This window comes from Perna viridis, chromosome 10 (assembly GCF_037379345.1).
Source record: "Perna viridis isolate PV_CMFRI_1.1 ecotype Kerala chromosome 10, ASM3737934v1, whole genome shotgun sequence".
NCBI classification, from domain to species: Eukaryota; Metazoa; Mollusca; class Bivalvia; order Mytilida; family Mytilidae; genus Perna; species Perna viridis.
Genome location: NC_142454.1, coordinates 15,725,968 through 15,740,270, shown reverse-complemented (window position 1 = coordinate 15,740,270; position 14,303 = coordinate 15,725,968). Strand labels below are relative to the sequence as shown.

General features: G+C 33.3%; 2 protein-coding genes across 2 annotated transcripts; one reads left to right on the top strand and one right to left on the bottom strand.

Moving 5' to 3' along the window:
- Nucleotides 1-255: 255 nt before the first annotated feature.
- On the bottom strand, nucleotides 256-13,874 carry LOC148604711 (RNA-binding protein 41-like). The gene is made up of 6 exons (XM_088548344.1): nucleotides 13,667-13,874; nucleotides 3,911-4,078; nucleotides 2,894-3,086; nucleotides 1,909-2,619; nucleotides 924-1,071; nucleotides 256-360 (listed from the first exon to the last, which is right to left on the bottom strand). The coding sequence occupies exons 1-6, from the start codon at nucleotides 13,738-13,740 to the stop codon at nucleotides 269-271; spliced, it is 1,386 nt and encodes a 461-aa protein (XP_088404470.1). The 5' UTR covers nucleotides 13,741-13,874; the 3' UTR covers nucleotides 256-268.
- Nucleotides 4,942-9,683, top strand: LOC148604712 (ATP synthase F(1) complex subunit epsilon, mitochondrial-like). Its single transcript, XM_088548347.1, has 3 exons — nucleotides 4,942-5,048; nucleotides 7,357-7,505; nucleotides 9,560-9,683. Exons 1-3 carry the CDS (start codon nucleotides 5,017-5,019, stop codon nucleotides 9,577-9,579), a joined length of 201 nt encoding a protein of 66 aa, XP_088404473.1. The 5' UTR covers nucleotides 4,942-5,016; the 3' UTR covers nucleotides 9,580-9,683.
- Nucleotides 13,875-14,303: the final 429 nt, after the last annotated feature.

The window sequence follows — 14,303 nt, the reverse complement described above, 5'->3', positions numbered from 1 at the left end:
TCAGACGTCATGCTGTAAATACTAAAATTGACGTCAGACCCCCTGCAATACATTAAATCAAACATTTGTCTTCCTGTTATGCAAAAAATAATAAGTAACTAGTTTGAATGAAACTCAGTACACTTAAGTCAACTGTTTTCCTCATAAACTTGTGGTAGCAGAGCCGCTTTACTTACTAGCATACGGCGTTTCCACCAAAATAAACTTAAGCCAGGAACATAAGTGCACTGTAACCATATGAATATCAGAAAAAAATGAGAAGATTTGATCATTTATTTCTACCATACTGTATAACAATAGGTTTATCACTAAGTTTGTAACCATTTAGTAATTCTAAGGCTTTCGCTGCTGTTTCTGTATCTGGAATAATAAATTGTCAATGTTACAAACGTTGCTGTTACCAATCTAGACACTATTCATTATATAATTACACCAGCGCTGTAAGTAGATTGTATTATTATACACAACATTCCAAAAAGGAATCTGTCTGCTTGTTACAATTCATGCATAACAAACCTCGTGAAGGTCACGAAATATTTGAGGATGCTTTAATAATAATAATTTTGATTAATACCGGGCCTTTAATTATATTATTCAGTATTACAAGTCTACTAAGAAGTATCGATAGGAAAAGAAAGGACTCGTAACTCTGAGTAAAGAATGCATTATTCGGGTAGTAAAAAGAAAAGAAAACCTACACTGCATTTATGCATATCTAAATGGGAGTCCTACCGAACGCATTTCTCAAACGAAAATCATATTGCCTTATTTCGTTACATAATATAACCATTTGTCTGGTCATATAGCATGCTTGAATATAAGAACTTATTAAGAAGTTCATTACTACTTCAAGACTGGCCGAGTTGTCATGGTAAATTTTTTACCAAAGTTTCCTGAAATATGCATTCTAACATACTACTCACCATTAAATGTCACAAAAGCCTGTCCTTTCATTTTTCCGGTCATGATTCTGAATGACAAAGGTGGTTCATTATCTTTTTGAAATCTCAGGAACAGTGAACCAAGTTCATTCTCAGTAACTTTGCTTGGTAGATTCTTAATGTATAAAACCTGGAAAATGTACCGATTGAGTAGACTAAAAACTAGAGTATATAACTGTAAATCTGCATTATGTTCTCATTTGAGTGTAAACATTTGAACTTCTTCATGTAGGTTTCAAACGTTGATTTTTCAACGTTTGAAACCTGCAATAAAGAAATAATGATAAAAATGTCCATCCTTAAAACGGAAAATTATAAAAATCCAGGTTATTCTGAAGAAAAAAATCATTAATTTCAAACTTCATTAATTTCAAACATGAATTGATTCATTAGATTATTGAAAATCATTCAAAATCTTGACATAATAACGAAAAATCATAACCCAATCTTCAAAATTCAAGGTTTCGAGTCCATCTCTTCAAATAAAGAACTGAGGCAAATGGGAAACATGTAATACAACATACAGTAGACTACTCAAGTCCTTGTTGTTTTCTTCGCCTGATTATTAAATCAAAGATGACGGTTATAGAAAATTAGAAGGCTTTTACCCAACCGAAGCACATAGTAAATAAAGTCAGTGTAGTTCCTTTATTTCAATTTTTTCCATGTGGTTCTTTGTGCATTGTGACTTCCTAATTTTGAAGAGTTTAATAACCATATCTACAATGATTTATCAGTGGTGGCATTTTATCAATAGTACCTTGCAATACCCCAACCACCCATGCTCCCATGTTGTGTTGCGCGAGACGTTAAAATTTTATTCTTTTGATGCATCATTTAGTGTCTACATGTATTTCTATTGCGTTTTATTCTGTTTATATTTCCTTGACATTCGGGTTTTGAATGTCACTCTAACCCTTGATTCCCTTTATTTCATTTCTACCTTTAAGTAATACTAAGTTCATACTTTGTTTGGGTTGCCAGCCTCATAATCTGCAAACTTGGGTAATTTCCGTAATTCCTCAACAGAAAGTTTGTTAGTTAATATCTCCGACTTCTGAACTTGAGACACCAGGTGTTTTATCACTTTTTGTTTGTCTACACTTTTATCAACCACGTCACTTGAACACGCGGATGCTTTCATGCATTGTTTTTCCTCTTGTATTGATATATCATTGTGTGTTTTTACGGATATGTTCGATAAGGAAATACAAGATAAGGACTCTTCTTTAGTTTTACAACCAATAACTTCCGAACAAGATTCGGACCCAACTGCCATGGAAGACTCGTCCATTAAATAATTAGTGCATGATTCAGATTCGAGCATTTCCTTTCGTTTGCTATTTTTCCGTTTCCCAAAACTATTAGTGTTGAGTTCGTTAAAGATTTCTGGTATGTGGTTCATCGGATCGTTAGGGTGTGGGTAAGCGTCAGATGTCTCCTTGGTCCGGGTTTTCAACAACATGTTACTAAGTTGTTTGTTTTCTCCATGATCTTGCACCAGTGATTTTTCTAAGTCCATCGCATGACGTCCCAGTGACGTTTGCCCAGAAAAAATATCCGGTTTTTCTAAGGATTTCTTGTGCTCTTCTATTTTTCTATCGATTTCTTTCAGTTTGACTTGAAAATACGACGGCTCTCGACCAAGTCTTGGTTTCTTTATGATTGTACTGAGCATCTAAAACAAATGAAACTAAAGACGTGTGTGGCTTTATGTACAACACTGAGTGTGATAGCGCTTCAATTTGAAGATACCTAGAAAAGTAGGCAAAAATTAGTAGATTCATGCATAAATTCCAAAAGAAAGCCCGCTGATTTGTCTACAGTAATAGAGTCCCCTATGAGGACCTACCTACGATTTTTTAATGATTACTAACAAATTTCCATATCTAACATTATGGTTTGTAAAGTAACCTCATAGTTTCCTTTTTTTAATTTTATGAGAGTAATACCTCGACATTTCCTTCAGATCCAATTTTTAACCTGATCTCGTCATCCGTGAGGCCGCATAATCTCAGCTCTGTAACTCTGTTGTCAGTCTCTTCTAAAGCCCGGAAGTCGGAGAGATTGACTATCCCCTCAACGTCGTCAGTGGATGGTTTAAACAGGGTTCCATGTGTAAACTTCCGGCTTTGTGCTAGCTGTCTGTGATCAGAAGAGGAATATGCAACAGATTTAAAAAAAAAAAAGATTAATAGTTTTATTTTGCTGGGTATATAACTTTCGCCAATGACATAATAAAATGAAGGCAAATACTCACTAATCAGGGAACACAATTTTGAAGTCAACTGTATGTGATTTTGTTGCTGTCAAATAAACAGACTTGACTTCTAGTAATTCCAGTTAATATGTCTACAATTTTCGTCAATGGCATATACTAAAATGTAAGCAACACACTCGCTAACGTGGGAGTAAAATTTGAAGTAAACTGTGATTTTTTTTAGAATAAACGTAACTTCTAGTACTTCCGGTTAATATATATATGGCCCGATTTTACAATATAAATGCTCAACCACGAAACGGAAAGCCAAATATCAATGGATACAGCTACAGTTGTATTTTTCGTCTTTTTCACGGTGTATGGAATTCATGAACGTATTTATAATGGTGTTTCTCTGAAAGGATTTCCTTTCCTATGAACTGATTTCTGATGGCGTAAGTACGGTAACACTGCCTAAAAAGGGTTCTTACAAAAACAAACTTGGATCTGAACATGTATTTCTGGTGGCGTAAGTACTGTAACACTGCCTAAGAAGGGGGATCTTACAAAAACAAACTTGGATCTGAACATATGGGTTTGTCTAGATTTATTTCTCACATAAAACAGGTGGCGTTGTATTTCTTGTAGCGTGTAAGTGTTGTAGCTTTCTAAAGTTATATATTACTTACATGTACACAGTAAATTAAACACGAGTCAGCGCTTTCGTCATTAAGCGAGTCTACATTTTAATGTATACAATGATTCTTACTGTTTGACGGTAGTGTTAGTTTTGAGTTGTTTTTCTACAAGCGTCTTTAATTGTCTCTGTCCTTCAGTCTCGATATTCTCTACAGGACCAGATAGATCTCTAGAACGGACGGATTGGTCCATTCCCATCCGGACGACATCCTGGCTGTGGAAACGTTTTGGATTACCACTGTAAGGGCAAAGGTTACTACAGTACAGGTACAAAAACGTACAGCACTAGAAAACGAAGGCCCCAAAACTATTGAAATGATAATGTATGTTTTTTTTAATAATATCAAGTCTTAAAATACCAGAGAATTTTCATAATACGTTAAAAACATAATACATGTATTAGCAGTTTAATTCTCCAAATGGCTTTTGTAAGGGGAGATAATTCAATTTGAATTTCAATGAACTGTCGTCAAAGGTTTTTTTTTTGCAAGCACAAAACATATTTAAAAAGATACATGAGCCAGTACAATTCTTTTACATAACATAACCCGAACCTTTTATATCTGAAAGATTTTTTGGTTTTACACATTTTATGTAGACTGCTTTTACTCTTTAATACTGTCAAGGTGATCGTTTCTGAAAAGGCACTGCCTCTTAGAATATCATCTGTCATGTCAAATATTAATGGTGGCCATGGTCTGTATGGGTTTTCGTCGGATCACTTAACAGCAGGTAACTGTATTATTTCATTAATTTGTGTATCACTTTTTTATTTTTGTTTGAGGCCACAGTTGCTTAAAGTCGTTTATAGCTTTTCTGCATGTTAATAAATATTAGTGCATATGATTTTTTTTAACTATTCACACAACAAAAGTTATTTTGAATAATAAAACTAGCTGACTGGGGGGATAATCTGGTCCCAAAATTTTTAGCAGTTCTTTGAAATCATCGTGTCGTCAATGTAAGGAAGTTTCATAAAAAAAAATCACAAAATATTTCGGTCTATTTTAGCGCTTGTTATCTTATATTAAGAACTGCTCAAAATCTTAAATAGATTTTATCTTAACAAAGCACGGAACTTATATTTTTCCGTTTTCATTTCGGACATTAGTCACTTCCGGTTTATTTTGACCTCCAACAAGAAGTTGCGAAGCGAGGACAAATAATTTCTTTAAAATGTCAACATTTTGGAGACAAGCTGGCCTGAAGTATGAATATTTTAACATCATAAGTGATCTGCTTTTTCCCCTTTTCTTTCAGACGTTGTATTTTTTTATAGAAAGTATGAAACTTAGGGAATCGAACTATGCATGCCGGCGACTAAATTGAAAACATTTACCAGTACAAACGAGTATTAACCATTTTTAAGTAGATAATAATATACTTACACATAAAAATATTTTATATTCATTCCATGGAAATACAGACTTCTAAAGCCAAGTTCAATCTGATATCCGTTTCAGGTGTTTGACAAATGAACCCACGTTCAACTTTTACCCAAATTTTTGGAAGTTAGAAAAAGGCAGTGGCTTCTCGTCCATGGACGAGGAGCCTCTATAGGCTAATCCTCCACACATCTGGTTTGAGTCAATAACACATGGAATCATGACAGAAATGGTTCATTCATGTTGGTAATGTGGAAATTATGAGAAATTCTTAAATACAAAATGATAAATTACAATTTAAATTGTAACTGACGTAACAAATAATAATTAAAATTCATTCACAATTAATACAAAATACACATTTAATGAACTCGGAAGACTATTTTAAACAAAGTCTGCACATCGAGAAAGATTGTTTAGGCACATGATTCAGTCCAGCACATTTTAAATCATAATGTTGCCATTCCAGACTGCAGATGAGAAATATCCATTCACACCGGTCCTTCTTTGTAGAAACTAAAATTTTAAGAACATTCCATGAGTTTTTTAACACGTGGGATATTTATATTTTATATTTTCGGACAAGAGTTAATTACTTTTTTTAAACATCTGGTAAAGACGATGCATCGACTTTGGCACCAGCCATCATAACTTCTGTGACTTATTCTTTGTGTGACCAGCATAAAACACCTCTATTTTCAAGCACAGCTTGCTCCCACTATCAAATATGCAGTCAAACTAGTGTATAACACAAACAGAAAACTGTTCAGTTTATTAAATGTGAGCACAGTTCGTGATGACATCCATAGTCATACATTTGTGAACAAGTTCAACAACATTTTTGTAACAAATTTGGTGTTTCTGTCATGATTTTATGTTCATGACGCAAACCGCATTTGTGGACAATTAGCCTGAAGAGGCTCTCCTTCCACGAATTTGTGGATTAGGAGCCACTGCCTTAGAAAAAACACAATCTCACACTTGTCATTTCCCCAGATTTGCGTCTGAATAACCTTTTAATGTCAGAAATACTGCTGTATTGTGATGTTATTAATCATTAAGTGGAAGGAGAATGTAATTTTGCTCAATGGCTTCCATAAGTGTAAATATATCTTTAAAAAAATAAATTATTTTCCCTGTCCTAATATCTACTACTTTGAATTTCCCCTGAATTTAAAGTGCATGTAGGTAATTTAGTCTTTTGCTCTGTTGTACTGCACTTGGTATCTTGAATCATTACCAGTGTTTGAAATAACCTAGCGCAGCAAACATACATGCTCCTCTTTCAATTTCAAATTGGTACTGTACAAAACAAGTAATATGTAAAGCTTTAAAAGTTTTTCCTGTACCATGGTGCCCAAAGTCTATTTTGCCTATTTTTTTGGTTTTATGAAAATGGTATAACATTTACCTGCTCGAAGTTTGTACATATTTACAAAATGACATGATGTCTAAGCTAGTTTTTTAAATGTTCCCTGAAATTTTTATTTTCTATCAGTTTTCTGATTTCAGAAGGTGCACGTACAAAATTTGTAACCCAAACTCTTTCAATATTTGTTTTTTTTAATCTTTGCAAGTTACGTATATATTTTACCTGTACATGTGTACATTTTATCAAAATTATTATAGATGACAAATTAATAGCACATAAGATTCTGTTCAGGAGACTTTCTATTTTATGTCTGGATAATATCATGTCCATACTTTCATGGCACTGGTATTGACACTACAATATAGCAGGGATTCAATTACTTTCAAAGGTGAAAGGTTCTGGACTTTTTTTTTGCATCTTAAATGAAAGGTCAACCAGAAGAAAATGGTTTGGAGGTGTTTTAAGAAAAAGAAGTGTTTAAGTTTGAATTCAGTATAGTACCTACTTGAGGGTTCAAATTAAGGCTGATCCAAGGTCAGGGACCCTCAATTTCTGATGCAGGCATGTAACCTTTCAAATTTCATTTACGTGTGTCCTTGAAATAACCATACTTTACATTTACTCTTATTGAGGACACTTCATTTCATCCGGTGAACCTTTCATCTGGAAAACTTAAACACTGAAATTTATCTTACTGAAGTTGGTAAATGACATGGACAAACTCTATTAACTGTTTTTTTTTTTTTTGTTTTTTTTCAGTTATATACAGTACTCAAATGTATGTGCCAGAGTTGTCAGAAGATGTCTGAAACCTGAGTTCAAAGCTGATGCAGAAAAGAGAGGAGAATCATTCATCAGAGGAACTAAGTGGGTGGAAGGCAAACCAGTAGTCGACTCAGGAGCAACTAGTAAGAAGATTTAGTCTTAAGTCTTTGATATTTTCTCTATACATGTACATGATTAGAAAGTTATTTCATATTTTCTGTCAATTATAAAAGGACACAATTTTTTGTATGCATTTCCCCAACATACATGCACTGTTCATTCCAGAAAATTGTAAAAGGCAACAGTGGCCCCCATGACAGCAAAACAGGGGGTCATTTTCAGAATGAAGGGGGCCAATATGGCAATATGATAGGCGTCATTTTTAGATAACAGGAGAGATTCAATTAATAAATAAGTTAACCTCAGGTTTGTAAATACTTTAAAGTTTCATTTTAGATGAGAGGTAACAGAGGTACAAATGTACATAAACTCCAAATGAATAAAAAGAATTACTAGTATATGTTGAATTTTTTTTTATTATGGCATTGTGTTGATTCAAATAGTAAATCAATCCACTTAGAATCTTTCATATCTAACCCGGCCAAGTCCGTTTTTTTTTCTTTTTTTTTCTCAGCCAATCAGCTTATCTGAAATTTACTGGGTTCCATCAATAAGATCAGAGAAACGATCGTGTCACCTGCACACCACCTGCAGTTTCCCTATACCGTTTTTGACCCGAGGAAACTTTTAACTTTACTAAGAAAGAGTAAGGAACCAAGATTATAACGATAATCAAAAGAATGTAATCCAGGGACAAAGACCAGACATACACAACAAAGAACATAAAGTAACTAAAATCATACATACAAAGTAACAAAAGCAAATGAGCAACTCAGACTTTTTCTAAAAACTGGGACGAGGTGCACCGGTAGGGTAAGTGTCTTCTGCTTTTACGAAACGGTCAAGGCAAGGTCATTGGTGCTTTTAAATGATATGCGTCCGGAAACAGAACCAAAAAAATCCAGAAATTCAGAGATCGCCTCACGAAATACTGTGTGCCTGCCGGTACCACATGCTCAACTCTGTGAGTCATTCATAAAATATTCGCGCCAATGGCGCAAGGTTGTGGTCTGGAATGAACACTGCACATGTATCTACCAGTATATCAGTACAAGTTGGGGTAACAAAAGTTAGATGTTTTTGAATTCTATTCTTCTCATGTATATATTAGAAATTAAATGTTCCATGTTCATTTCAAGAAGTAGAAAATCTGAACAGCAGATTGCTTTCATAATGAAAATAAGGACTAATTAACTTTATCTGATTATTGCCAAACATTACTTAAACAATCAATAATGTATCACGTCTCAGCTGTCTGATGCCAATGTGACTAGTGGATTCACTCATTGATCTTTGATTCACAAATTCTCCCAGTTGTAAAGTGAATATGTACATCAGCAAAATATCTTCCAGAGAGTGTGTACCCAAAGACCTGCTTATTTGCTGGGGTAGGGTGGCTAATTTGTTAAGGCTTGTAATCATAACATTAACACAGCTCTGGGTTCAAGCAACACCCCCACCCCCATCATACATGTCCAGGTTTCCAGTCCCCTACCGTAATCCAGGGTTTTGCTAATTATCGATCTTAAAATATGGGGCTTTCATACCACACAAGCTTGGGGACCATGCTTCTACAGGGAGCTTGTATTAGCAGTTGTGTTATAAATGTAGCCAATGGTTAAAAAGCTGTACTTTGCTTATGTCAGTTATTCACTTGTACTTCCATGTGTATTCATCAATGTGAAATAAAATTTACATTTACCTCTACTTACATTTTTTTATTTAATCATTTGAAAATATTTTGCTCATGTACATCATTAATTTTCGACTGATGCAAGGTTGCATGCTATCCGGTATTTCTGTGTCCCCTTCTGCATAGCAGCTGGGGATAAAAATGAAATTCAGTATTCTCTGAGTATATCTCAATTACTGATCAGTCATATTTTTAGGATATAACTCTTTGTAAAAAAAAACAACCAAAACATTTTTGTTGACAGAAAATTAGGTTTTGAGGTTTCATATTGTTTGAAGCGTATGAAGACATTATTTTTATTGAGCTACTTCACTTTTATCAGCATCACAATTCCCTGAGAGATTTTGAGTAAGTGTATTTATTTAATTATTTTTCTATTTTCAGAAAAAGCAGCAGCATCCTGACAGAACACTATAGAATAACATGAGACTTAAGACATTTGACTGGTCTAAATTTGTTGTGTATTTTTTAGAAATATTTGATCCAAGTAAAATTACTTTGTAATATACTATAAGTTGTTCTTTCTCATTTATTGACTGGGTTCCACTGATTATATCAATAAATTATCTGGTACCACATCCCCACAAAGCTCTTTTCAAGGAAGTTAGGATATTTTTTTGCAAGCTCTTTGTTCAATAAGATGAATATGAAGAAAATAAACAGTGCATTGTTAAACTAAAATGCATAAAAAAATGCACATTGGTGAACATACACTATTATGATTAAACAATAAGAAAAGTATGGCTGAGAAGAAAATACAGAAGTCCATGACTTACATACAAGTTAGTACAGTCATGGTAGTATCGCCTCCCAGGAGGTCAGAAAAACAGACTCTACCTATCAACAAACTATAAGACAAAAATTGACAAAGTCTACTTTGTATCTAGTATTCTTTTGGATTTTAAAGGTCATGGAGTCAGACTTTAACATGTTGAATTGAAGTCATTGCAGCCTTGTATTGTTATTCTTTATAAAAATCTGTTTGAATTATTTGTTTTGTATCACATAGTTTAAAGGGAAATAATTTTATTAAGAATGACTTATATTTTTTTCCTGTCAATGAAAAAACAGCCTCAGTCATATAGTGTGCACTAAATATTCTATGCACCACAGGCATTTATACGTGTAACTCCCATGATTTTCAAGAACATTTTCATAACCCGAATCAATTAAAAATCATAAAATGGTATGGCCCTATTGTTGTTTGTAGAAACTTGGTTTTCATGATTTGCTGATTTTTATCAAATTTAATAAGGTTTAATATAAGGAAAGAAGGGTTGGTGTTGATTTTAGGGTTATGGCCCAATCATTCCTAAATTAGGGACCATAAACAAGCATTTCATAAAATCTAACTGTAATACTCCAGTAACAGCATATGGATGTTTATGACATTGTTCCACAATTTTCTATACCACTAAGGTCTAACTGAGATTGAATTAGGGGGTGAAGACCTAAACCATTTAGGAATAAGGGGCTAGAAACAATCATTTTATATCATTTGGACAATAACTTTACTACAATTGATCTCTTGTACTACCTGCATGCTGCCATACCACTGAAGGAAGGCTGGTATTTTGATTTTTGAGGATGTTATAACTCATAAGGAATTTAGGGCCAAAAGTGGTTAGAAGTAGACATTATTCTGTTGTTTTATGAAAATGTCAGTAAAAGTTAAAGGTACTGTGTGGAACTGTACCATGGTCTGCAATATCCCCACAGAAAGGCTGCCTGGGATTGATTTTGGAGGTTGTTGCTAATATCATTTAAGAATTAAAGGCCACTTAAATTCTGGTCAAATTTTTTATCCCATGTCAAATGTCTAAATGCAAATAAAATTAAAGCTGTGTCAAGCTTGAGTGGTGTGTCAATTTTCATCCCAATTGTTCAGGGTTTTACCTCTATGATCATATCAAGCTGCACCCTGTGAAATTTATTATAGTTAGTTATTAAGAGGTGTGCATATTATAAGAGATTAAAGAGTTCAAGAGGATTTGTGACTATGGTGACTATGGACTTCAATGTATAATCACTGGATGTGGGTTTACTGTTACTGGCATCACACAAGCCAAATTCCATTTAGGACTTTTAAGTTAATGTAGTCCTATAGCCTGGAGGTGAATAATACTGTTCCTACATTTATGTAGATTTTTATTTGAATAATTTTTATACATGTCATCAGTGGCTTAATGGATGGAAATGATTTTGCACAGAGAGAAACTGGAATGACCAATCAAGATAACCAATCACTCATAAATTTTTAGAATTACAAATGTATCTAAGTATTCAGAGGAAGAAGATATAGATACATTGTAACTGTGTTTATAATATTTTTAGCAAATATTGCCTTCATGGCCAAAGCAGTTGTGTTTCCTTAATGAAAACATTTGAACTATACATAAAACATGACAAGCCCTAAAAGCCTACATGTACATATGTACATGTCCAATATATATTACAGTAATTGATATTTTGTGCAGGACCTTTTTTTTAATTGAATATGTGGGACATCCAAACAGCAGCTTCTAAATCTAGCTCCACCATTCAGAATATAAAAAAAAACAAACATACACTGTTTCATTACAGATTTTGCAACTCCTCTACAACACATGTGTCAACCTTCTAAAATGATGCCCTAGAATTGTTACTACATGTACTAACAGTTGAGGTTTTTGAAAGTGAAACTAAAGACAACTGTTGTATGGTACATGTAATTTTTATTACCTAGGTTCATTAAAAAAATACACTGTTCCCCTAGTGTATATTTCTCTTGCTTTCATCCTCCCAAGTCAGGGTTTCGAGCAAAGGTGGGCTCGCAACCCTGGCTTGGGAGGATGAAAGCAAGAGAAAAATACATTTCTTTTTTGTTATGCACCCAAAAACTATTTTAGACAATTTAAGAGTACATAATACAGGTACAAAAATATACATGTACATGTATGTTCTCAATATCATGATCAATAGTACACCAGCACAAACACAAATACTTTTATTGCCTAATCACAGAATCTTTGCAGGCATATTGCTTTGCTTTAAATTCCATTTTGTAATCTGATAATATATTTATATCTTAATAATTTTGGTATTTCTAAATAGTCTATAACATCGTGAATTTTTTTCATTGTTAATCACACCTTCTCCCATAGATATATTTCCAGAAAAGCTAAGTATTTCCTCTGACCAAATAGAAAGACAGAGGAAAAATTCAGACTACATTGTATATCAATGGAAAGCAGAATACCAGGAGGTAGAAGTTTACACATGGCCTTTTTCGATAACATTAAACCAGTTTATTGTTTCGTTTTTTGCTTACAGTCAAAATATGTGTTTTTTAACCAAAAAAATATATCTGATGAAGAATGAAGGATAAACAAATCATGAGTGATTTTGTTTATATATACATGTATAACTAAATTAAACAAGATTATCACAATGTTTGCTTCAGCATATTTGTCAATATGCCTCACCAGTGACTAACAAATGTCGATATATTGGATTTTGCACACAATTCTTGCCATATAAGAGAGTTCGCCAATCTCATTAGTGATGTCATATTCACTAATTTGCATACCATTAAGTGTCAAATTGGTTGGCAAATAAACAAATGAATAAACAATTGAAAAGTTTATGATTAGAATCCCAATTTTCAAAATGTTATAACTTTGCTACTTTATATCCAATTTTGGTTCTGTGAAATGTTTCATTTAGATAAAATAATTCATATTTTGTATGTGGATTTATAAATCTTTTACTTGAAAAATAAACTTGTAATGATATTTATTTGTAAACCTCTATTTTCATAGAAAGTAATAAATAAAATCTCATGCACATAAAGTCTAATTATTGAATATTTATTTAAAAATTAAAATGGATAAAAAGAATTTTATTTGCAATTTTGGGAACCAAAAGAATTTTTCAATTATCTTAAAAACTGAAAAAGTTATGTTGATTTAAAGTTTATGCCCTGTGTCACTCAAAGGATTTTTTGCCAACCAAAACCAAATCACAGGTAAGTGATGAAACACGAAGAACTCTCCTATATGGAAAAGAACTTCAGTCATTTTGTACAAATAGCAGTCTGAACTTCCCCTGTTTGTCTGTAACCCAATTCCTTTATATTGTTTCGATATTTGAAATATTACTTAGCAGATAAAAAGAGGAAAGTTGAAAATTAATACTAAATTCAGACAATTACATACATACCGCAGTGTTCTAGGATTTAAAACAATTTTGGGTAAAGATTAACTTTCCCACAGTTAAAGTCTAGTTTCTGAACTAATAAAATCCTTCAAAATTTCAGATTTTCTACTTTCTAAAGGAAAAGTAGAATACATACAACATTCCCACACCAAAACTGCACTTGTCCCCGGTGAAGGGAAAGTGGGATCCTAGAAAACTGATACCTGTATCAAGGATTTTAAACGTAGAGCTGTTCTTACATAGAAATCCTGTACTGAGTCTGATAGTTGTTGTGTAAAGAACAAACAAACTTACCATGGAATGCCTGTTCTTGAATAGCTGTCTTTACTTTCTTTAAAAGGTCTTCCATTGACGGATCCACCTGGCATCTTACAGCTTGATAATAATTAACAATATTGTTTTGATTTATTCACAAGTCAAAATCTAGCACATCGTTGTAAAATGATTACAGTTCCCGATCAGATACGAAAATTATCCGAATCAGTGTTGACGAGCAATATGGTTTTATGGTGTTCGACGCCCATAATAATACGAAAAATATCTCCAGCGCCGATTCCCAAAAGGGATTACAACGCCCGACAAGAGCCGTTAAATGTTTTAAATGAGTCTTTTTCGTGAAGAAGCAATCATTTCACGAAGTTGAGAAAATTTTGTGCAGATTTAATGAAAATCCACAGGCCCTTGGGACAATGATTTTATTTATTTATTCTTTTTTATCACAAAGGATATTATTGAATCGTCTTGTTTCCATGTTTAAGTAATTATGTGTGTTCTCAAACATGTCCGCTTGCTATTTAATGCTGTTTATACTATGCCCAGTCTTTGTCTATTTTAAAACACCAATAAGGGACTGTGCAATATTTATCTGAGGGAGGGTCCGGTGTACAGCAATCAATAGCTTTTAAAAAAATCTTTTTGCCCCGCTGTCATA